The sequence below is a fragment of the Heptranchias perlo genome, chromosome 3 (genome assembly GCF_035084215.1).
Source record: "Heptranchias perlo isolate sHepPer1 chromosome 3, sHepPer1.hap1, whole genome shotgun sequence".
Taxonomy (NCBI): Eukaryota; Metazoa; Chordata; class Chondrichthyes; order Hexanchiformes; family Hexanchidae; genus Heptranchias; species Heptranchias perlo.
This window is the reverse complement of record NC_090327.1, coordinates 112735775-112761329: the sequence shown is the minus strand read 5'-3', so window position 1 is coordinate 112761329 and position 25555 is coordinate 112735775. Positions and strand designations below refer to the sequence as shown.

The 25555-nt window shown below is 42.3% G+C and overlaps 1 protein-coding gene across 1 annotated transcript in view; it reads right to left on the bottom strand.

Moving 5' to 3' along the window:
- Window positions 1-25555, bottom strand: part of rims2a (regulating synaptic membrane exocytosis 2a) — a 993532-nt gene that overhangs the window by 331122 nt on the left and 636855 nt on the right. The window contains exons 13-15 of the mRNA XM_067981485.1: window positions 23467-23597; window positions 14059-14230; window positions 3691-3844 (exon numbers count right to left, since the gene is read on the bottom strand). Coding sequence (XP_067837586.1) covers window positions 3691-3844; window positions 14059-14230; window positions 23467-23597 — 457 coding nt within the window. The remainder of the gene's footprint in view (window positions 1-3690; window positions 3845-14058; window positions 14231-23466; window positions 23598-25555) is intronic.

The following is a 25555-nucleotide window of genomic DNA, read 5'->3' as shown; positions in this document are numbered from 1 at the left end:
ACCGTGTAGAATCTACTCTATTATGGATTCTACCCCAATTTAAACTCCTGAAGGAATGTTCTTCATAAATACTCCCTGATCTCCAAAGTAATCAGACAAACTCTAGAATACGTACCAATCCCTATGTTTCCATTATTCAACTCTGGCAGGCAACTCTCCACAAACGACAACCCTTCCCCTTTGCCCAACAACACGGAAACCACCATGTCCAATGGAGTATTTGGTCATTTTAACCTTTATATGCCTAAACCTTCAATCCTGTTTTTTAGCAGATGTTTATCCATATCCTTTTTGAAGAAGTTAATTAAAATGGGATCAACTGCTTTTGCTGGGAGTATATTTCACACATCCACCAATCCATGGGGTTGGGGGATTTCTTATAGACTTGTATGGAGCTTATTAATTTTGAAATGGCTTCCTCTAGTTTTGCGTTCAGAATTTGAGCCAAATAGTGGGCTTACACTTCTTGCTAAACTTATTATTTAAAGCCTTGTATGTCAGTCCTTGGAAATGACATAGTGTATAAATAAATGTTCATATATTGTTCCTTTTTATTTATTGGCAAGTGAGAAATCAAATCTGTTTGATGTACAATTGTTAAAGTGATCAACTTTTTTCTTTTAGAAATTATTGTTCCATAATAAACAAGATTTTTAGTACGTCCTCAATATGTGAGCCAATTCATAGTAAGTTTATGAACATATTCTGTTTGTCATCAAGATACTTTAGCAGCTTATATTCTTTCCCAACAACCCATATATCTGATGATGTAAACATGAAACAAATATTTGCTCAAATTTAGCTCCTGTAGTATATTTTGAATCAATACATTATTGCAGCTGAATCTGGGTAAATATCTGCTTCACATTTACTTTCACTTTTTAAAGATTCAATTAAGCCATAAAACCGCTCAAATATTCCTCTTAGAGAACGCCTTAATACTCTAATTTCCCCACTTCCACCATTTTAATATGAAAAAGACTAAAAGGCCATCCATAATTAGCATCTTTTTCACAGAGCAAAAAGAGCAACCTATTGATTTCCTTCTAACCTCCCTAAAGCAAACTTTTTTTTTTAAAATTGATTTTTGGGTCTGAGGCCCAGTTGGTAAACGCAGCACCCAGTGTGGGACTGAACCGTATGAGACTACAAGGTTTGCTTCCTGATCCCCACTAAGTTCGCTTATTTTAGCCAGTTTAGCAGTGGTTGAGCTACAATTGGCCCAGATTTCTATTGTTACTCCTTTTTGGCTAGCTACGAGGGCATGCAAATTATCACCTAAGGTAGACTATCCTGTATTTAAAAAATATATACAAGAAATAGATATACACACACACATTGATAATTTAGTTTGTAAAATGGAACGAATGGGAAGAAATAGGAAACTCTGATGATCATTGTGCAAGATACCCACTGATCTGAATATTTTCTTACTTTAGTCAAAAAACATAATCAAATAAGTGCTGATTCTATTAGAGTTATATTAGGTTTCAGGAAATAAATCTTCAAGACCTGTTGCAGCAGCTGTGAAAAGCACATCAAAATAGTAAAGGCATGATTGATGGATTGATATTGCACACAAACTACATTAGAAATAACATTAAGGTCAGCAGTGAAGAAATTAATTCAAGATTGAGATGGGAATTGAAGCTTGGGAGAGGAAAGCCGATCTAGTATTTTAGAATCTCTCTACATGCACAGCCAGAGCACTCTAACAGTCACTCTCTCATGTGATACCTAACACACCAACAAGTGCTTTTATCTCTTTAATCCATTGATTCATGCTAGTAATTTACCTGAATTTAATGCATATGGACCTGTATCTGGAAAATAAATATCAGAATGGGATATAGAATGAAAAAAATTATGCAGTACAAAGCATATATTCTAGCCACATAATGGAAATGAACAGTTAATATGCCCAATTTGTTGGGAGATATAATCAACGCAGATAAGACATGCTAGCAGATAATTTATTAGTAGATAGATTAGTAGCACCAAGCAATCTGTTTGGCCAACACAGCAACATTAACACACAATTAAAGCCAGCTGAGCTAATCAAAAGCAAAAGCTCTTGAACTGCCATTACTGGTTAGTGCTTGCCTATCTACTAATTGTTATAATGATCACTGCAGCTTGTTTTATGCAGGAATGTGGAAGAGGGGCGCAGGTTGTTAACAGCACTCAGCTGAATCTCTTGCTATAAAGGCAACATTAGTGTAGGCGTAAACATAGAGAATGCTGACTTCAATCAAAAGGAGTTGTGTGCTCATTCCCTGCCACTGAGTTTTGTTACAATTACATTTATAGATTTCATTAATTAAATCATAGTAATGAGGTTCTGCAACTTAGCTGACCTAATTTTTTTTTAAGTACCAGTCTTGGACTAGATAAGATCATTTTTTTTGCCTTTATTAGGCCCTGCTGAGTATTTGTTAAAACATGCTGTAATGTCCATTATAAGCATATTAACTGTAAGCAAAATTAAATTCTTGTTTTGTTAACTACTAATGTAAGGATCACAAAATGTGTTGCTTGACACTGTTCAACAATGTGGAAAAACAGCCATGCCTTTTATTCAAATTTTCCCATTTTTGCACAAGTTAGGAGGGAGAGGAATGGGCAAGTGCCCTGCAGTATAGAGAAGCAAGCATCACAGAGTACTAGGTTATTTTTGTACTATTACATGGTGATGAATGTGCCACAGCTGAGAAAGAGAGGGTAAGGGTATGGCTGGGTAACCGACTTCTAGGCTACCACCAATTCTGCCCTGAACCAAACACTTGGAGACAAAAGAACGCTGCAGTTAACTCTCCTAACTTCTCTTCATTCTTATGGTGAATCTCTTTGCCTCAACAGCAACTTGGCAGAGGTTCAGAAGTCAGTGGAGAGAGTCAGTCCATCATTCTGTGGGATTATGCATCTCTCCCTTGTCCCATCCTAATTTTGTTCTTTTTCTGCCTTAATCAAGGGACAAATGGTTCCTTATCTGGCAGTGCCATGTATGTCTATTCCTGACTACTACAATAGTGGCAGGAGTGTTGTGAAAGTGCAACAGAAAAAGAAAATCTCAATTAGTATTTAAATATTCAGGCCCTGGTATGAATATTTAAATTCTATGTCATGAATATCCCTATAACCTACTTTTCAGTGCCATGTTTTTAAATATCTATTAGAAATTGGTGCTTTTGATCCCTATTTGTTTCATAAGAAATAGGAGCAGGAGTAGGCCATACGGCCCCTCGAGCCTGCTCCGCCATTCAATAAGATCATACCTGATCCCCATATCCCTTGATTCCCCTAGAGTTCAAAAACCTATCTATCTCAGCCTTGAACATATTCAATGGCTCAGCATCCACAGCCCTCTGGGTAAAGAATTCATAACCCTCTGTGTGGAAAAAATTCCTCCTTGTCTCAGTCTTAAATGGCCAACCTCTTATTTTGAGACTATGCCCCCTAGTTCTAGACTCTCCAGCCATGGGAAACAACCTCTCAGCCTCTACCCTGTCAAGCCCCCTCAGAATCTTGTATGTTTCAATGAGATCACCTCTCATTCTTCTAAACTCCAAAGAGTTGCTGGATTCTGCTTCACTGCCATTCATTAATGAGTCCAGATTGCAGCCAAAGCATGTTCTTTCTAACTTGTTTTTCAGGAAACAAAAAGAAAAAACCTAATATTTCTGAACATACTTTGTAACCTCCTTGTTGGACTTTCACCATGTAGATGTCTGCGTGGCGTATACGGTGAAGGTTGAGGAAGTGGCATTGATGAAACATCGTGCGTCTGGAGTTTGTACCAGTGCGGTTCATCGTCCAGCAGAGCAGTTTCCAATTCTATGAGAATCTGAAATCAGGAATACAAGGAAATTAATAGTACTGGATGTCAGCAACATAACACAAAGAAACCCAAGAGAAGTCCCACATCAAAACGGTATTTAAAATGCTTAAAAATATCTTATGGAGATGGGGGGTGCGATGAAAACATTTCACAGTGACGCCAACCTCGGTCACATCAATATTGTTCACATTTTCAACATATTTTAAACTACTTATGTGGTATTGAGTTTGAATAGAATACAAAATGAAGAGTTGTGGATTGTGATCTATATCCCAAGTTTGGTGGTGATCATAACTCACTTGCAACCTTGTCACCTATAAATTGTATCCTATGGGTCTTCATCATGTATCCTTTACTTATATAAAGTGCACTGTATATGTTATTCCCCAGTAATCTCCTGAAAATGCAACACTGTGGGTATATTTTCCTGTTTGATAATCATGTTACCTTGTACTCATGTAGACAACTGGACTCAGTTGGTAGCACTCTTCTACGTCAGAAGATCATGCATTCAAGATAAATTTAAGAGTTTTTTCAAGAAGTGACCGAATGAATAGATACGGGAAAGCAGTAGATGTAGTGTATTGCGATTTTCAGAAGGCAATCAATAAGGTGTCCAATAAGTGGCTTGTTACAAAGGTTCAGGCTCATGGGATAACAAGAAATGTAGCAGCGTGGATAGGAATTTGGTTGATGAACAAGAACCAAACAGTTAGGGTAAATAGATGTTGCTTAGATTGGTAACAGGTTAGAAATGGTGTACACCAAAGGTTAGTGCTGGGTCCACTATTTTTCTCAGTATCTTCATTTATCGATGATTTAGACTTGGGCATAGGGAAGACAATTTCAAAATTTGCTGACAACATAAAAATAGGGATTTTGGCAAACAGCAAGGAGGACTATAAAAGACTTCAAGAAGACATAGGTTAGTGGAATGCGCAGACTGATGGCAGATGTAATTTAATGTGGATAAGTATGAGGTAATATTTTGTGAGGAAAAACAAGGAATGGAAGTACACACTTAATGGAAAGGTGCTGAAAGGTGTGGGTGAAACAGAGAGACCTAGGGGTTCAAATACAGAATTTCCTGAAAGTGTGAATGGAGGTAGATAAAGCCTTAAAAAGGCTAATAGCATTTTGGGTTTTATAAATAGAAGCATAGATAACAAGAGTAAAGAAGTAATGATAAATTTGTACAAAGCATTGGTTAGGCCACATTTAGAGTAGTGTGTGTGATTTTTGACACCATATTACAGAAAGAAGATTAAAGCTATCAAGAGTATACAGCATAAATTCACTAGGATGGGAAACTACTGTTATGAGAAGAGGCTTGAGATTCTGGAACTATGTCCACTGCAGCAGAGAAGGTTTATTAGAGGTTTTTAAAAGTCATGAGTTTTGTTTGAGTGAGAAGCAAAAGACTATTTCCTCTGGCTGCGAGTCAGTGATGATAGGTCATTAATTTAAAATTACTGTCAAGAGAGTAAGGAGAGAGGGCAGGAGAAATTTATTTTTAGAGGGTTATTGGAGCATGGAATGCTTTGCCACAGGAAGTAGTTGAGGCTTAGATCATTGCATCTTTTAAGGGAAAATTGGATAAATCTTTGAAGCAGAGGAAGATACATGGCTATGGGTAGAAAGTGAGACAGTGGGGTTAGTTTTGCATTGCTATGAGAGAAATCCAGAACAGACAATGATGGGCCGAATGGCCTCCTTCTGCGTTGTAAACTTCTATGCTTTTGTGGTTCTAAGCCCCAATCCAGAACTTATAATCCAGGTTGACATTTTAGTGCAGTACTGAGGGGCTGACTGTTTCATCTTTCATGAAATATTAAACCAAGGCCCCATCTGCCTGTTTAAGTGAGCATAAATGATCCTATGGTGCTATTCAAAAAAGAACAGGGAGTTCTCCCAATGTTCCAGCCAACATGTTACCCTGAACCAACAATATCTAAATAGATTAACTGATCATTCTTCTCATTTACTGTTTATAGGACCTTGCTATGTGCAAATTGGCTGTCGCATTTGCCTCTATAATGATGGAAGCCACACTTTTTAAAAGCAATTCGTTGAACATGAAGCAATTTGGGATGTTATGAGAATGTGATAAGGTACTATGTAAAAGTAAGTTCTTTCTTCAGACTTTTTCATTAACATTAGCAAATGGAGCAAAATATACCCTTTTCATACTGCAGTACCTGTCAGGCGAAGCTGTTCTTTGGGTCAAATAATTGTCAATTATTGCTGTGTCCTCATTGTTACATCTTTTCCACTTAGTTTATCTTCCTGATGCCACAGGCAATTATCAGACCCAAGTAACGGATTCTATTTCCCAAAACAGTGAAAGTAACATCTAAAATATCAAATAATTTTAAGCTTTTTTGTTTGATTCAATACATTTTTTTCCAAATAAAATCAGTTTCTACCACCCAAATATGGCCAGTTTAGGAATATATGAAAAGAAGATAGGGAAAAAACTATTTATTCGATGGAGCCTGCCCAATCTAGATTTGTGCAGCCACGTACATCATTTACCCACCCCATAGTTACACATTCTCCTGGGAGAAGCAAAAAAAAGAGAAAAAACTGAGAGCAACTCAGGTAAAATTCTGGGAAATTCATCTTCAATATCTTAAGGCAATCAAACAAATTTCCAAGCGATCACAGTAACTTATTTCTTTCTATTCCAGTTGATCTGCAAATTACCCTCTATAACTGGAAATGTCCTCGTCTCTCAGGAACTTGTCCAGCTCCCTTTTGAAGGACTGCTCCAGTAATCTGTTCCAGATTCTCTGTGAAAAGAAATACTTGCCAACAAATAACCTAACTCAGTGCCGATATATATTTTATGCCCCCTAGTTCTCCCATCCCTAACGATCTCAAATAACCTTTCCAAATGGGCAGAATCCCTTTATCCTCTGAGCCTGCATTTCTCTAATGAATTTAATCCCAAGTCCTTCAGCCTATCCTGGGGCATGATTTTCACTCGGAGCTGGGTACCCCGCGCGTCCGCAGATATTCACGTGAGGAACCCAGAAGCGCACTGAGTACATCGCAATCTGCGATCGCAACTCAACTGAAGATGAGTATTTGAGCTTCCGGGTTTCCCACATACCAGGTAGCCAGATCAACAGGCTGGCTGCCTGTCGGCAGTGAAAGAAGCTGCAGATCAGAAAGGGGGGCCGGAGGGAGGGAGAGATCATCGGCCTTGGAAAAAATTGGAGGCGGGGGGAAGGTGGTGGGGGACATGGATAACAATAGGTTGTCCAGCCAGTATTAAAGATTGGGGGGGGAGGTGGTTGGGGGGGTCCCAGCATCAGAGTGGGAGGGGGGTTCCATCATCTGGTGGGGGGCCGGGTTGACCGATTGCAGGGGTCCTGTCGCGCCAGGTGAGCTTGTTGGGCCTGGATGAAGCACTCCTGCTCCTCTGGGCCCACAAGCAGTGCAATAAAGGTACTCACCTCATGGATCCGGCCCTTCCCGCCTGCTTTTACCTGATGTGAATCGGAAACTATGGGAAACCCGAACAGGTAAGGTTAAATTCATTTATGTTTTCCAATACACAAAATATTAAGTACCTCAAGTATTTCAATGAGGTACATTGTCCCTTCAGGTATCAGCCCGCGGCTTTAAGTGGGGGCGGGACTTCCTGGTGTCTGGTCTCCAGACGCAGACAAACCTGCCTGAGTTAAACCCAGAAGTGGGCGCGTGGGCGCGTTGGAGCTGGGATGCAGTCTTGCTCCAAATATCTACTATTTTGACTGCTCACCTGCCCCCAACTCACCCGTTCTTGGGGATTAAAATTATCCCCCTGATAACTGAGCCCAAAGACCAAGTGTCATTTTGGATGTCCTCCTCTATACCTTCTCCAGTGCCTCAATATTTCTTGCCGTTTGGGGACCAAAACTGGACAGAATACTCCAAATGCAGCTCTACCAGGGCCTCATGCAGCCTAAGGCTTAAATCAGGAGTGTGATGGAATGCTCACCACTTGCCTGGTAGGATGCAACTGCAACACTCAAGAAGTTCATTATTATCCATGACAGAGCAATTTGTTTGATCAGTGTCCTCGGTACTGGACTCAAAATCTACCTCCTTCACCACCAGTACACTATGGCTACAGCATGTACTCTCTCTACAGGATGCTCTGCAGTAACTCACCAAGATCACCTCAACAACACCTCCCTCCCCTGCAACCTTTACCACCAAGAAGGAGAAGAGCAGCAATGCTGTGAGAATGTCATCACCTCCAAATTCCCCTCTGAGTCATACACCATCCTGACTTGCATTTATACCGCCATTCCTTCATCAGTGGGTCAGAATCCTTAAATTCCCAACCTAACTGCTTTGTGGGAGAAGTGTCGCCAAAAGGACTGCAGCAATTCAAGGAGAAGGCTCAAGGTAATTGGAGATGGGCAATAAATGCAGCCTTGCCAGCATCCAGAGAAATATTTTGAAAAGTATTGCCTTCTTATAAAATATTGTGCCAGCAGTACTACCTAAAACTTTATTTGACTTCCCAATGGCCTGTCACACCTCGTGGACTTCGATTCCCAGGTCCCTCTCCTGTTCTGTAACATTTAGTGCATAACCATGCACTGTACACAAACTCTCTCCCTAAACCTCTGCTTCTCTACCTCTCCCTCCTCCTTTAAGTCGCTCTTTAAAACCTACCTTTTTAACCAAGCTTTTGGTCACCTGCCCTAATATGTCCTTAAGTGGCTTGGTGTCAAATTTTGTTTGAAAACACTCCTGTGAAGCGCCGTGGGATGTTTGACTATGTTAAAGGCGCTATATAAATGCAAGTTGATGTTGTAGTGCAGAGCTATCGCCCGAAAGTCATAATTTTAAATGTTAAGTGAGTCAGGAGGAGATAATCCGTGCTTTCTAACCATTTAAATCGGGAAGTCTAATGGACACTTTGTCAACTAGGTTTGACACTAAACTGAATTTACAGGCCTTGTGGTATCAAACCCCTGTGGGGAGTTAAACTCCGCTCTAGAGTTAAAGTCAGGCTTTGACTCCGGATTTACACTTCATAGTGCCGCCTCTGGTCATTTCCCACTCTTCCACTCGTTCCCTCCCTGAAATTTCTACTTCAAACCGATGGAAATTATTTATAGAATTAAAGCTGCCGAAAGTGAGTTACAATGATATCAATTAAACAAGAGCAACATCTTAAGCCATAAAAGCCAGTGAAACTAGGATCCAGAGTCTGCCGGGCATAAAATAATGGTGAAATAACAGCAAATGCCAGGAAATTATGGTGTTAGTGACTAATGCCACTGTTATAGCAACACCATAATTTGCTGGGATATTGAACCCATGGGACTGAAGGGAGAGAGGCAGGCATGGATACGAAATTGACTAAGGGACAGAAAACAGAGAGTAGCGGGGAATGGTTGTTTTTCAGACTGGAAGGAAGTATATAATGATATGCCCCAGGGGTCAGTATTAGGACAACTGATCTATTTGAAATAGATTAATGACCTGGACTTGGGCATAAAGGACATAATTTGAAAGGTCTGCTGTTTTCTTCCATTTTATAAACAGCAATAGGATTCCCCATTGTACTGTAGCGCCTCTGTCTCCAAATCAAGCTGACTTGTGCATACAACTGGCCTGCTTCTGAGAGGTAGCGCCGCTTCAAAGTTCCTTGGATTGCCACGATCATTGCTGTAGCGTATTTAGCAAATTTTGGCTTCAGTTCGGTGCTGGAGGATTGGGGCGAACAATGGTCTTACTTATGGTAATCGTCACAATAACACCATTGCAGCAAATTCCGGGCCAGTGTTTGAACCCTAAGATTAAGTCAGCCTTAAATTTCCTCTGCAACATCCATGATTTATTGTAATATACACTACAGTCCCAATAAACTGAAAGTAATGTTAATAACAGTTAAAAGTAATGCTGAAATGGCATTGATTTAAGACCGTGTGAGTCTGTTGCATTGAAATCACTGCAGAACACCACTGTATGATTCATGGGAGAGGGCAGTAGAATTGTGTGATAGTGCTGGGATGTATAAATTGCACATCGATAGAGCCTTCAGGACACTTCCTCCTGTGCTACGGAACCCCGTTAGCTGAGTAATTCTGGTGGGAGGAGGATGTTCTCCCCAAGGCATTCTCAACTCGGAAACACCAAGCTCTGAATACTGTTTTAAAACCTTTGTTACCTTCAGAAATTATTTCATAAATATAAATTTTATTTATACCATTCTTAAAGTGAGATCTTGTGTAAATCAAGACAAGCAATGTTGGCTCGGAAACTGAACACTTTCCAATTTCAGGTGGCCACCGTTAGGATCATTCGGAGACAGTTGCACAGTAAATATCCCCTAACTCAGCCCCAACAACATGCCTCAACCCAATCCCCAGAAGAGTATCCTTTACTGCACCAGTCCAATTGCCTAGGTTTTGTGCTGTAGGCTGAGCCTGCTATAAACAGGAATGACACTGCCCAAACTCATTTTATACTGGTGTTTTACATCCATTGGTGATTTTCATTCCATCAATCTGAATTTTTGGATTCGAAGCAAGCTCCAATGGGGAACCATGGTAACGGTGGGGGCATCACCCAGTCTTGTGAAAAAGGAAAAACACAAATGGATTGGTTAAAATTGTCCTCAGAGGTTGGTGAGGGTGCTCCTGGTTGGACAGTAGCACAATGATTTATAATAAGGAAATTAAAAGCTTATCAAAATCATAGTGCTCTGAAGAATCTTTAGGAAAGACAGCAGAAAGTTATAATTTATTAAAGATAAGTCTGCACTTAATCTTTATCTATCAGTTCATAAGGGAATTCCAGTTCACAAGTACAACTTGTGTGAGTCTTTGTTGCAGTATTCATTTAAGTAGGCATCTTTATGAAATGGCAATGGATTTAGGATAGAATAAGTGGGTGGGTTTTGCCAGATACCTCATTTAAGGAATTCCCTTTTCTTCATTCGCGGCAGCACTAATGCTAGTGGGCTAGCATTTCCAGGCCGAGATTTAGTAATCGGGGCCAGATAAAAAATAAACCATAGAGTCATACAGCACAGAAGGAAGCCATTCAGCCCAAAGTGCCTGTGCCAGCTCTTTGAAAGAACTATCCAATTAGGTCCACTCCCCTGCTCTTACCCCATAGACCTGCATTTTTTCCCCTTCAAGAGTTTATCCAATTCGCTTTTGAAAGTTACTATTCAATCTGCTTCCACCGCCCTTTCAGGCAGTACATTCCAGATCATTACAACTGGCCTGCGTTAAAGAAATTCTCCTCATCTCACCTCTGGTTCTTTTGCCTAGGGTACAGGAGGAAATGACAGGGGCCGTGAGTGTTACCCTAGTGAATATTTTCAATAATTTACTGAGAACAGGGGAAGTGCAAGATGATTGGATGAAGTGCCATTATTTAAAAAAGGATTAAAATCATAACCTGGAAATTACTGACCTGTGCGTTGAACCTTTGTGGTATGTAAGTTAATGGAAAGCATCATTAGGGATGTTATTAATCATCATCTAGAACGCTCAGAGCTGAAAGGAGTTACTCAACACGGCTTCAGAAAACAGAAGTGCTGCTTGACGAACCTAATCCAGTTTTTTGAGGAAGTCGCTAGAAGGATAGATCAGGGAGATCTGGTCGATATCATAGTAGGTACAGCACAGGAAGAGGCCATTCAGCCCATCATGCCTGTGCCGGCTCTTTGAATGAGCTATCCAATTAGTCCCAATAGCCCTGTAATTTTTTCCCCTTCAAGTATTTATCCAATTCCTTTTGAAAGTTACTATTCAATCTGCTTCCACCACCCTTTCAGGCAGTGCATTCCAGATCATTACAACACGCTGCGTAAAAAAATGTTTCCTCATGTTGCCTCTGGCTCTTTTGCCGATCACCTTAAATCTATGTTCTCTGGTTACTAACCCTTCTGCCACTGGAAACAGTTTCTCCTTATTTACTCTATCAAAATCATTGTCATGGATTTCCAAAAGGCTTTGGATAATTTGTCACATGAGAGACTGTGTGCTAAAATTAATTTCCATGACATCAAAGATGATATGGCAAGTTGGATCACAAACTAGCCAAAGAATCATGGGATAGATTTCAACTTGCCGTTTGGGCGCACAACTGGCCTTTCAATCGTGCGCCCATTATAGAAACCGCACAGAAATGAAAATCAAACGGTGTCTAAAACAAGCGGCTGATCTGCAACGCCTGAGCGGTAAGTTGAAAAACTACCCCCATAATGCAAAGGATGGGGTAGCTTCCCAATGGGATCCTGGCACTTGTGGAGTGGCCCAAGTCTCCTTCTGTTTATTATGCTTATCTGGAGCATGGTATGGACGTTCAGTGTTTACATTCATGGCAGAGACTTGAGCACATAATCCAGGCTGCCACTTCAGTGCAGTACCGAAAGAGTGCTGCACTGTCGGAGGTGCTGTCGTGCAGGTGAGACGTTAGACTGACGTCTGCCCTCTCAGACGGATGTAAAAGATGCCATGACACTATTTCGAAGATGAACAGGGGTGTCCTGGCCAATACTTATCCCTCAACCAACATCACTAAAACAGATTATCTGGTCATTACATATTGCTATTTATGGGACCTTGCTGTGTGCAAATTGGCTGCTACATTTCCTACATTACAACAGAGACTGTTGTAATGTAGGAAATGTACATTACAACCAGGTACATTAAAACATTTCAAAAATACTTCAATGGCTGTGATGCGCTTTGGGATGGCCCGAGGACGTGAAAGGTATTATATAAATGCAAGTCTTTCTTACTTTCTTTTCTAAATAGTGGTCCAGTACTGTCGTGAACACTTTGTCAAAACGTCACCTATAACCTGCAGCACTCCACGATAACAAAAAGAAGTATCTTTCCACTCCATATGGCCACCATTCCCCATCTACACTTTTCCAAAAAAAGCAACATTTCACAAGAAGGCCCCAAGCATTCTTTCCCAAACAATCCAGAAAAAACTCTACAAAGTCTGCTGAACCCCCATCCCCAAGAGAAATAAAGAAATCAGATCCACCAGAACTTCTACCGCACACGCACAGAATAATCCAGGAAGAACTCTTAGTACTTGCCTGTAACAAACCCACAAAATCCACCAGAACTCCTGAGGGAAAAAAAACACAACGGTCAAAGAAACTCCCAACTTGACTCTCAGGTTCCATTGCACACCAGTGACCACTCCAATCATTCTTCATTATCTGCTCCTCTTCTAACTGCAGATCAGCCAGGATTTAATTGAATGGCGGAGCAGGCTCGAGGGGCTGATTGGCACACTCCTGATCCTGTGTTCTTTTCCCCATAACACACAGCAGCATTTTCTCTGCCAGTTTGCATCATGGGAGTAAACTATTACCATTTCCAGTTTCACAATACACTAGCTGACTTCCTATTAATAGCAATGCACCTGCAAGAAATGTGCTGGGTGTCTTTTTCCCATCATCCTCGAAATCTGGCCATAGACATTTCATTTACGTAGCAAAGCGGGTTGATTGGAGGAAGAGTGAGTAAGTTTCAGTTGGATCCTGCTACCTAATTGCTCCTTTTCAGTCCAACACAAAATCCATGATTAACAGCAATTACCATTTAATACCATCCTGTGGCTCCTAATACCTGAAGAAGCAAAAGTGCCAACAAAGCACTGGTACAATAATTTAAACGAAAGGCAAAACAGCACAAAATCACTGTTTTGTGCTAACTATTAAATGAAATGTACGTAACAAGAGCCGATAATAGCAAATGCACAAACCTGGCGCAGAACCTCGCTTACCAGGAGCATATTTCAGGAAATCATGGATGCGCCCCACGATTTTCCATCCATTATGGCCAAGCCGCAAACAATTTCCTTTATGATTTTAAGTGCTGGCCAGCACTGGAAGCAACAATATAATTTCTGTTCTCAGTTAAAATACAGATCGATTGCATTTGGACTGAGGATATCTGCCAAGGTGAGAGGAATATTTTTCTGTATATTAATTGTTAGTGGAACACTCAAGATAAGAACTAAAATGTTACCCTGGAGATACTCTCACTACTCCACCAAGTTCACAGTTTAAAAGCTAAGATAAACATATTATTCTAAAAACAGTCATTATGATTTGTAAGGAGACTAACGTGGTTGAAACATTAAACAAATTTAAGAAATTGAACAATACAGATGAAGATTTCTCCTTAATAATGTAACTTTTCATTTTACAGACATCAGCAAAATCTTGTTACCTCTCCTAAAAATTCACTCTCTTCCTCTCGAACCCGAGCTTGGTCCCACAGGGTGATTTCTAACATCCGTTCCCGAAATTCTCTCCGATGAACTGGAGAATAAATGAACGTCTGGTTCCACTTGGGCTCGAGTGTTTTCTTCACTGTTTTTGTTCTTCGTTTGCTTTTGTCACTGACAAACAATCACGGGACAGATGTTAGAACTGTAAGCAGAACTTCAAAACATAGATTAAAGGAGTACTTATTCATTTATTTTTTGAGGGTGTGGATGTGTTTGTGAGGGCAGAACATATGTCCTGGTACTAGACACATTCCAATGGGATCCTTCACCAGCTATCAGGAGGCATGCATGATGAGCTCAGGGGATGCTTCATCTCAGACTTTCTCTTAGTCCTTGAGGAAAAGGCCCTACCCTCCTTCCACCCAGCTGCGTGGTTGAACTCTAACTCAGGAAGAGTGGGAGAATGAACCTCCAATTCACCATTTTACAGTGTTGCCTGCCAAATGTCCAACACACCGTGTTACCATTCCATTTGCTTTATTTTAACTAGTTAATCCCCTACAGTGTTGTGCACAGGGAGTCAACTGGTGAGAGGGCGTAATTAGATTGTAGCAAGTTTACACATGCAGTTACCATTATAAATGTGGACATGGGAATTTATAATGGAAAAACTCAACAGAATGTGTACAAGATGTAAGATTATTAATATATTACTAGTTGATTCCCTGAGGCATCGCATGCAGTCAGTCAAGACCAAGTGTAGTCTTCAGGTGAAGCAGAGTCAGAGGGCAGAGGATAATTGAACCAGGGAGCACAGACAAAATTCAGTCCCAGCTTTATAGTCATACATTCTGCCCTATTTTTATGTTTTTGTTATACAGTCCTATGTCAGCATTTATAATGGAAACTGCTTAAGTAAACTTGTCACGCCTCCACGAGGGATAGGGTGTAATTACAAGTTTACATAGGCAGCTTCCATTATTAATGTGAACATAGGAATTTATGATAATAAAAGTTGACAGCAAGTACACACAGACATAGGATTTTTAATACTTAATAGATAGATGTGATATTTTGTGCTTTCACTCCACAGTGTCTTTTGAAAATTATTTTTTTTTAAATCCAGGCAGTCTTGCTTATGTCTCTAGCAAAATACTGCAGATGCTGGAAATCTGAAATAAAACCAGAAAATGCTGGAAATACTCAGCAAGCCAGGCAACATCTGTGGAAACAGAAAACAGAGTTAACGTTTCAGGTCAGTGACCCTTCGTCAGAACTGGAAGAAGTTGAAGACTTAGCAGCTTTTAAGCAAGTACAGAGCCAGGGAAAGCGGGGGTTGGGGGGGGGGGAAGAAAAAAAGGGAAGGTCTGTGATAGGGTGGAGGGCAGGAGTGATTAAATGACAAAAGGGATGATGGTGCAAGGCAAGGAGGGTGGTAACAGGACAAGTAAAGAAACAACCGTTCCCTCCGTGACATCCTGGTCCACTCTTCTATCACCCCCAACACCCGCTCTCCTTCCCACGTCACCTTCCCGTGTGAGCACAGGAGATGCAACACCTGCCCTTTCACCTCCTCCCTTCCCACAGTCCAGGGCCCCCAAACACTCCTTCCAGGTGAAACAGCGATTTACTTGTACTTTCAATTTTGTGCACTGTTTTCGCTGCTCACAATGCGGTCTCCTCTACATCGGGGAGACCAAACTCAGATTGGGTGATCGCTTTGCTGAACACCTCCGTTCAGTCTGCAAGCGTGACCCTGACCTGCCGGTCACTTGCTATTTTAATTCTTCGACCCACTCCCACTCTGACCTCTGGAATAGTGCAAAAGGCCGAGGACAATGAAGCTCGAGGAACAGCACCTCATCTTTCAATTAGGCACTTTACAACTATCTGGATTCAACATTGATTTCAATAACCTCAGATCGTTACCACTGCTCCCATTTTTCAGACAGCAGGTGCTGCTAATGGGGTTCTGTTGTTGCCATTTACAGCTCCTCTAGATCCATCTTTTGTTTCTTTACTTGTCCGATTACCACCCTCCTTGCCTTGCACCATCATCCCTTTTGAATTTAATCACTCCTGCCCTCCACCCGATCACAGACCTTCCCATTTTGTTCTTTCCTCCCCATCTTTTCTCTGGCTCTGTACTTGCTTAAAAACTGTTAAATCTATAATTTCTTCTAGTTCTGATGAAAGATCATCGACCCTGAAACGTTAACTCTGTTTCTTTCTCCAGAGATGCTGCCTGACTTGTTGAGTGTTTCCAGCATTTTCTGTCTTTATTTGTTTATGTCTATGATGTGCATATCTGCTCTTCACCTACAACACCTCCCCCAACTGTCTGTTCTTTATCTTTCTGTTTAGAAAATGAATGTCGGTAGGTTATTCGACTGTGAGAACACCACGGCTAAGCATTATCTTGACCTCACCTAAGATTTAGGGGCTGCTAGACAGTGAGCACCCAGGAATCCAGGCCAATCTTCCCTCCACTAACCCAGAGACACTGAGGCCAATTAAACCACTCTGACTGCTACTCAGGCTGCAGTCTGTTAATTCAGTGCAGACCAGTGATTAAACCAGGGATGTTCCTGGTCCATATGGTTCAGCCATCAGGAGAGTCATCACGATGATACATTACGAATTTCTAGTGTCAATTTAATAAATAATGAATGTTTTGTGTTAATGGCAGAATCACAATATTAAAGGTTCTGCTGCCAACAATATGAAATTGAGGCTTGTTGCTTCTTTATGAAAGAAAGATTAGGAGAGAGCTGCAATGATTTCAGTAGTTGTGTGTTAATAATTATTTATTATGAGGATATCACCAATTGCTGAAACAGATAAGTGTCCCTTATCACACTCTGGGGCTAACTTTGTAAGTCAGATCTAAAGGAGATGAAACTGATCAACGGCAGTCGTGCAAAACCGGGCTTATAGTGAATTGGCAGCCCATTTTACATGGCACCCGTTTTACACCGCACCGATTGACTTTAATAGAAAAGAAAATCAGGCGCAGTGTAAAATGGCCTATTGATTCACTATGAGCCTGTTTCACACTACTGGCAAAGACCAATTTCATCCCCAAATGGTTGAGAACTGGTATAAATCCCGTCAGCATAGTAATATGCTAATATCACTCAAATTTGATGGATCAACCTACTTGCATAATTAATTGCAGCTCAAGGTGCTGATTTGGATGGGTGCAGGATAGGTACGGGTACGGTAGCAGGATGGGTGCGGGTACGGTAGCATAGTGGTTATGTTACTGGGCTAGTAATCCAGAGGCCTGGACTAAAATCCAGAGTCATGAGTTCAAATCCCGCCACGGCAGCTGGCGAATTTAAATTCAATTAATTAATTAAATTCAATTAATTAAATAATATCTGGAATTAAAATACGAGTATCAGTAATGATGGCCATGAAACTACTGGATTGTTGTAAAAACCCATCTGGTTCACTAATGTCCTTTAGGGAAGGAAACCTGCCATCCTTACCCGGTCTGGCCTATATGTGACTCCAGACCCACAGCAATGTGGTTGATTCTTAATTGCCCTCTGAAATGGCCTAGCAAGCCACTCAGTTGTAAAATCTTGCTACGAAAAGTCATAATAAGAATAAAACCGGACGGACCACCCGGCATCGGACCACTAGGCACCGGACACGACAACGGCAAAACACGAAGCCCAGTCGACCCTGCAAGGTCCTCCTCACTAACATCTGGGGACTTGTGCCAAAATTGGGAGAGCTGTCCCACAGACCAGTCAAGCAACAGCCTGACATAGCCATACTCACAGAATCATATCTTTCAGCCAACGTCCCAGACTCTTCCATCACCATCCCTGGGTATGTCCTGTCCCACCGGCAGGACAGACCCACCAGAGGTGGCGGTACAGTGATATACAGTCAGGAGGGAGTGGCCCTGGGAGTCCTCAACATTGACTCTGGACCCCATGAAATCTCATGGCATTAGGTCAAACATGGGCACAGAAACCTCCTGCTGATTACCACCTACCGTCCTCCCTCAGCTGATGAATCAGTCCTCCTCCATGTTGAGCACCACTTGGAGGAAGCACTGAGGGTAGCAAGGGCACAGAATGTACTCTGGGTGGGGGACTTCAATGTCCATCGCCAAGAGTGGCTCGGTAGCACCACTACTGACCGAGCTGGCCGAGTCCTGAAGGACATAGCTGCTAGACTGGGCCTGCGGCAGGTGGTGAGCGAACCAACACGAGGGAAAAACTTACTTGACCTCGTCCTCACCAATCTACCTGTCGCAAATGCATCTGTCCATGACAGTATTGGTAGGAGTGACCACCGCACAGTCCTCGTGGAGATGAAGTCCCGTCTTCGCACTGAGGATACCATCCAACGTGTTGTGTGGCACTACCACCGTGCTAAATGGGATAGATTCAGAATGGATCTAGCAGCTCAAAACTGGGCATCCATGAGGCGCTGTGGGCCATCAGCACCGGCAGAATTGTATTCCAGCACAATCTGTAACCTCATGGCCCGGCATATTCCTCACTCTACCATTACCAACAAGCCAGGGGATTAACCCTGGTTCAATGAGGAGTGTAGAAGAGCATGCCAGGAGCAGCACCAGGCATACCTAAAAATGAGGTGCCAACCTGGTGAAGCTACAACTCAGGACTACATGCATGCTAAACAGCGGAAGCAACATGCTACAAACAGAGCTAAGCGATTCCACAACCAACGGATCAGATCAAAGCTCTGCAGTCCTGCCACATCCAGTCGTGAATGGTGGTGGACAATTAAACAACTAACGGGAGGAGGAGGCTCTGCAAACATCCCCATTCTCAATGATGGCGGAGTCCAGCACGTGAGTGCAAAAGACAAGGCTGAAGCGTTTGCAACCATCTTCAGCCAGAAGTGCCGAGTGGATGATCCATCTCAGCCTCCTCCCGATATCCCCACCATCACGGAAGCCAGTCTTCGGCCAATTCGATTCACTCCACGTGATATCAAGAAACGGCTGAGTGCACTGGATACAGCAAAGGCTCTGGGCCCCGACAACATCCCAGCTATAGTGCTGAAGACTTGTGCTCCAGAACTAGCTGCGCCTCTAGCCAAGCTGTTCCAGTACAGCTACAACACTGGCATCTACCCAACAATGTGGAAAATTGCCCAGGTATGTCCTGTCCACAAAAAGCAGGACAAATCCAATCCGGCCAATTACCGCCCCATCAGTCTACTCTCAATCATCAGCAAAGTGATGGATGGTGTCGTCGACAGTGCTATCAAGCGGCACTTACTCACCAATAACATGCTCACCGATGCTCAGTTTGGGTTCCGCCAGGACCACTCGGCTCCAGACCTCATTACAGCCTTGGTCCAAACATGGACAAAAGAGCTGAATTCCAGAGGTGAGGTGAGAGTGACTGCCCTTGACATCAAGGCAGCATTTGACCGAGTGTGGCACCAAGGAGCCCTAGTAAAATTGAAGTCAATGGGAATCAGGGGGAAAACTCTCCAGTGGCTGGAGTCATACCTAGCACAAAGGAAGATGGTAGTGGTTGTTGGAGGCCAATCATCTCAGCCCCAGGGCATTGCTGCAGGAGTTCCTCAGGGCAGTGTCCTAGGCCCAACCATCTTCAGCTGCTTCATCAATGACCTTCCCTCCATCATAAGGTCAGAAATGGGGATGTTCGCTGATGACTGCACAGTGTTCAGTTCCATTCGCAACCCCTCAGGTAATGAAGCAGTCCGAGCCCGCATGCAGCAAGACCTGGACAACATCCAGGCTTGGGCTGATAAGTGGCAAGTAACATTCGCGCCAGATAAGTGCCAGGCAATGACCATCTCCAAGAAGAGAGAGTCTAACCACCTCCCCTTGACATTCAACGGCATTACCATCGCCGAATCTCCCACCATCAACATCCTGGGGGTCACTATTGACCAGAAACTTAACTGGACCAGCCATATAAATACTGTGGCTACGAGAGCAGGTCAGAGGCTGGGTATTCTGCGGCGAGTGACTCACCTCCTGACTCCCCAAAGCCTTTCCACCATCTACAAGGCACAAATCAGGAGTGTGATGGAATACTCTCCACTTGCCTGGATGAGTGCAGCTCCAACAACACTCAAGAAGCTCGACACCATCCAAGATAAAGCAGCCCGCTTGATTGGCACCCCATCCACCACACTAAACATTCACTCCCTTCACCACCGGCGCACTGTGGCTGCAGTGTGCACCATCCACAGGATACACTGCAGCAACTCGCCAAGGCTTCTTCGACAGCACCTCCCAAACCCGCGACCTCTACCACCTAGAAGGACAAGAGCAGCAGGCGCATGGGAACAACATCACCTGCACGTTCCCCTCCAAGTCACACACCATCCCGACCTGGAAATATATCGCCGTTCCTTCATTGTCGCTGGGTCAAAATCCTGGAACTCCCTTCCTAACAGCACTGTGGGAGAACCTTCACCACACGGACTGCAGCGGTTCAAGAAGGCGGCTCACCACCACCTTCTCGAGGGCAATTAGGGATGGGCAATAAATGCTGGCCTCGCCAGCGACGCCCACATCCCGTGAACGAATAAAAAAAAACACTCGTGGTGGGACTAGCAAATTACAAGTAGGTGAAATTAAAGGGATGCAGTCAATTAAGATTCAAATGGCATCTGAATCCATTAGCAGCCTTTGTCCAGGCTGAAGGGGAAGAGGGCTAAAAATGACGGGAAAGGAAGCTCAATGTGCAGGAAGGATTCTGCACACAAGTGACAATGGAGCCTAGCACCCGACCTCCTTTTGGTAGCTTCTGAAGTTCAGATAGTGCTGCATGATGTGGTTGAAAAGGTTGCCCTCTGTATTACTCATCCCCATACATTCACACTGCTTGGAAAGGGATGGAGGTAGGCCTGAATGCACAGCCAACCAATAATGTCGCTGGGTGTTTCAGTCCTATGCTGCATGATAGCTGCAGATATCCTGGCAACAGATAGTACAGTTCTGCATCTGGCTCTCTGCTGACCGAGACCATCAGGAGACTGTTTTCCATTGTCACTGCCAATTAGATGCAACACTGCATGTAGGTATGGTTGGTGGCATCTTGATCAGTATGGCCAATTAGACTTTGCTGTCTGCTGATCATCCTGACATGTCTTCTTTCACACAGTACCATTTGAAGCACGTCATATCACTGATATTGGATGCTTCTGAAGAAATATCCAACACTATGTTTCATCAAGCTTTCACACATCTTAATGGTGACATTGGGTCTACTATCCCAGCTTCCTTTGAGAATAGAAGCCTCATCTGCACTAGCGTCTGCCAAAGTGAGGTCTATGATGTGGAGATGCCGGTGATGGACTGGGGTTGACAATTGTAAACAATTTTACAACACCAAGTTATAGTCCAACGATTTTATTTGAAATCTACAAGCTTTCGGAGGAAGCCTCCGAAAGCTTGTAGATTTCAAATAAAATCGTTGGACTATAACTTGGTGTTGTAAAATTGTTTACAAAAGTGAGGTCTAGTCACCTCTGTCTGAGGACCTGGGTGTGTAGGTACTGGGGGCTGGCTTTGAGCACCTGATGTGCAGTCTGACCTGCGTCGCGTCTCACCTTACTGGCACATCAAAAAGCTGGATTCTGATTGGGAAACCAATTGATGCCACTAAAGTTGCTTGGGCAAATAAAAATTACATCAATTGGCACAAGAGAACCTAAGCAGCAGAAAAAGAAAAAAAGAAAAATGGTGCAGAAATGGCCTTAAAATTGTTGAATGAATGTTCTTCTGAGAATCTATAAACTTACTGCTTTATATAGCTCAGCATCTTGGATGCCCATTATATCTGTGCAGGATTTGCAGCTGGCACCAACCCGGCATAATGGCATCACTTCTGCATCACTATAAAACTGTTATGAAGGTACCTATTTCTGGGAGAAGATTCCTGTGCCCATCTTCAGCCTAGAGGAATTATGTGTCATGGAGGGAAAGTCCTGTGCGGCCCACTGACCTGCATGCCTGATTCCAAAACTGCACTCCAGGCTCTGGGATGGTAGTGCAAATTCAGAAAATCTACCCTCGCAGGTGGACCAAAGTGCTAGTTTTTGATGACAGCCCATATAAGTTTTAAACAAAAAAGGAATTCCTTCTTAAACTGTAGAAATGGGTTTGATTCTACTCATCATCATCTTGGCCTATCCCACTGAAACTAAGTAAGATTTACAGCCATCAAACAGCTGAGCCTATGGAACACTAGGGGCTTCCCAAGACATTTAAATACAATTATGATTATGCAATGGAGCCCTGAGCTCATTTGTAATCGTTGGCCCGGATTTTCCCGAGCGAACGAACACTCTTCAGACTTGCACTTGTCCATGAACATTTATTTTTTTCTCAAGGCAAGTTCCTCTAACGGGGCGCTGAGTCCAGCGAGGCACCCTCTACAGGGCAGCCGGGACCTGTGTGAACGGGGCAAGCAACTGTCTATCCCTTAACCAATCAGATTAAAGCATCTGATGACCAGCGAAGAGTCAGAACCAGGAAGCGTAAGTTAGAATAATGAATTCAATGTCAGATCAGGTACAGAAAGTGAAATAAAGAGGGGGTAAGAAATACTGAATTAAGAGACAGAGAAAATCACACCCTCATGGTTTTGTGCATTACTCTGCAGCACATTTGTAAGAATTCATTTTTCACATATCTACTGTGAGATTCAATTGGTGTTGACATTTGCAATTAGTAACCAAGAGTAGCCCAGGGTCTGTCTTTTTCCTTTGGAAAGAGCTTTGCACAATTAATACTGTTCAGTGTTTAATCACTTTTCAATCATGTAAAGTTTGCATTATTGTTCATTTATCGTCCAAATCATAGTAACACTTTGTTTCATGGATGGCACTTCAAATCCGGAGTAAACGTATCTGTATGTAAAACTCTAGGAGAAGTTTCTGCCATTTATATTCTACAAGTTGAACAGAAGCGGGTTCAGAATCTGTCACACTGCAAATGCAGTATAAATTGTCACCTTTTAATAACAATTAATGTAAAATTCAGAGAAATTAAACCATTGACCTAAATGGGCAGTGTAGTCATATAAATGTTCTGGAGTAGCAGGTTTACATCTACAGTTCACCACATGTTGATCTCAGGTGGATTATTCAAGAGCAGAAACTATAATTAAACGAGTGTAAATCATTCAAGATCATTCCCATAACCACCTAAGGTCCAGTAAGAGAGTGGCACTGGGACAAGACTGGAAGCAGGTCAGCTGCCTACCGGGTCAGAATAGGAATTCTGAATAGCATAAATGATGATAGGCAAGAACTAAATATGAGATTAAACAGATAAATCATGGTAAAATTCTCAAGTAGAAAAAAAATCAGGAGACAAATATTTTATATGAACAATTGCATGTGAAAAGGCATTTAAAGAACCCTACCTTCGGTCAGGAAGAAAGTAAATCTTGACATAGGGGTTCCTTGGCCTCCCCTCTTCCCTGAAAGGAAGATCTTTTGCTCCAAGTATTGTAACAATAAGCTGGTGGCCAACTTTGTCGTACCAGAGTTTTATCTGTTGGAAGATCATGTCATCATATAATCACTGCTCTTGTTAATACCTGTCTGAGTATTGCTTTTAGGACATACACTCTAAAGTCCATACTCTCTAAAGTCCTTGACAATTTGAAACCATTATACTTCATTTCAGTTCATCTGCACAAGTTACGTTAACTCTGGGAGTGTAAACATTGACATATGTGGAAACTGGAAAATGGGTGACATTATTATAGGGTTTTTTCATGTAAAGGGTCCTAGCAGAGGATTTAATGAATGTAGGGTATGTTTCAAGTAATATCCTATGGGAGAAATTAGTTCAAATCTATTAATAAAGTATCTGGCAAAACTACACTGAAACCTTGGATTGTGCAAAATGAATCTCTTTCCAGTAGTAACATGTAGAGGATACATAGTCTCACTGCATTTTGGTAAGAGACCAGGTCTAAAAGGATAACAATAAACATAGTCAGTATATCACACTTATTATAGCACAGCTCCTTTAATCATTAAGGACATTTAAAAAGTCAAAAATAACACACATGAAAAAGGAACATAAATTAGACAATGATTTTTACACCTTTTCATTGTCTCAAGAATTAAAACAAGCTAGAGACCAATCTGTAGTTTACTACATCTTTAATACATTTAGGTGGACTCAATACATTGTGTAATTCAAATTTAAAATCAAAAAAACTATTTCAAAACTACAGAGGCCATTTCTAGCTCTCCACTATGTTCTTTCTGGCTCTCACTTGTTTGTGCTGTCTTTTTCTTTTACAGATTCACTCATTTTTTCTTCCACTGTTCTTTCTAATTTCGAAGTGCTCTCTCTCTTGTCTCACACACAGTTAGTATGTATTCCTGCGCGCGCTCTCTCTCACTGTCTGTATTCCAGTTCTTATTCATTTTCTTTATTTCAGCTGCATTTCTTTAGCTTTTTCTCACTCTTGTTGTCTTATTTATTTTCTCTATCCAGATGGCTCTCTCACTCACCCTCTCTATTCTAAGCATACTCTCTTTTTCACTCCTTCACTTTCTTACACTTTGCCAGCTTTTTTCACTCACTCACTCATTCCATTCCAGTTGTCTCACTCATTCTTTCCATCCCAGACTGTCTCACTCACTGGGGTTGATTTTAACTTGTATCTCCTGGCATTAACGGGCAGCAACAGCCTCAAAATAGGATTGATAGCCTTACCGACACCATTAACTCCCAACAATACAGCTGACACCATTTTCAAAGGGGTCTACCACTGGGCGCCTAAAGCGTCTGCCAGGTTCAGGTGATAGGCCATTTCAAGTTGGGAATGGTCAGAGCATGCGTCATGCACACTCGATCAGTTCCATGGGTGATAGAGGAGAAGAAAAGAGGCCAATCCCAAGCAAGTTTGATATTTTTGTAGTGCAAGGAGGTGCTCCTCTGGCCCTACAGAAATAATCTGGGCCGCTGCAACCTCGGAACATCTCCCCTCCCTTCACGATCACGACCCTATCCCCGCTGCCGGCTGGGGTGGCCCGATATTGGTAGGCTTCAATCCGGTGAGCTGCTTCGGGACACCTGTTTGGCGCCCCACAGTTTGCAGACCCAATGTTAACGAGGCAGCAAAATTACTGCTGCATGAGCTCCACCCATTGGTCGCCCAAAATTCAAAATCAACCCAACTCACTCCTTCCGTTCCAGACTGTCTCACACTTACATTCCAGATTGTTTCACTCACTCCTTCCATTCCAAATTGTCTCACTCACTCACTCCTTCCATTCTCGACTGCCTCACTCACTCACTCCTTCCATTCCAAATTGTCTCTCTCACTCCTACTCCAGACTGTTTCACTCATTCACTCCTTCCATTCGAGATTGTTTCACCCATTCATTCCTTTCATTCCAGGATGTCTCTCTCATTCACTCCTTCTATTTCAGAAAGTCTCTCTCCTTCAATCATTCAGTTCTATATATTCCCTCTTGATAATTTTTAGT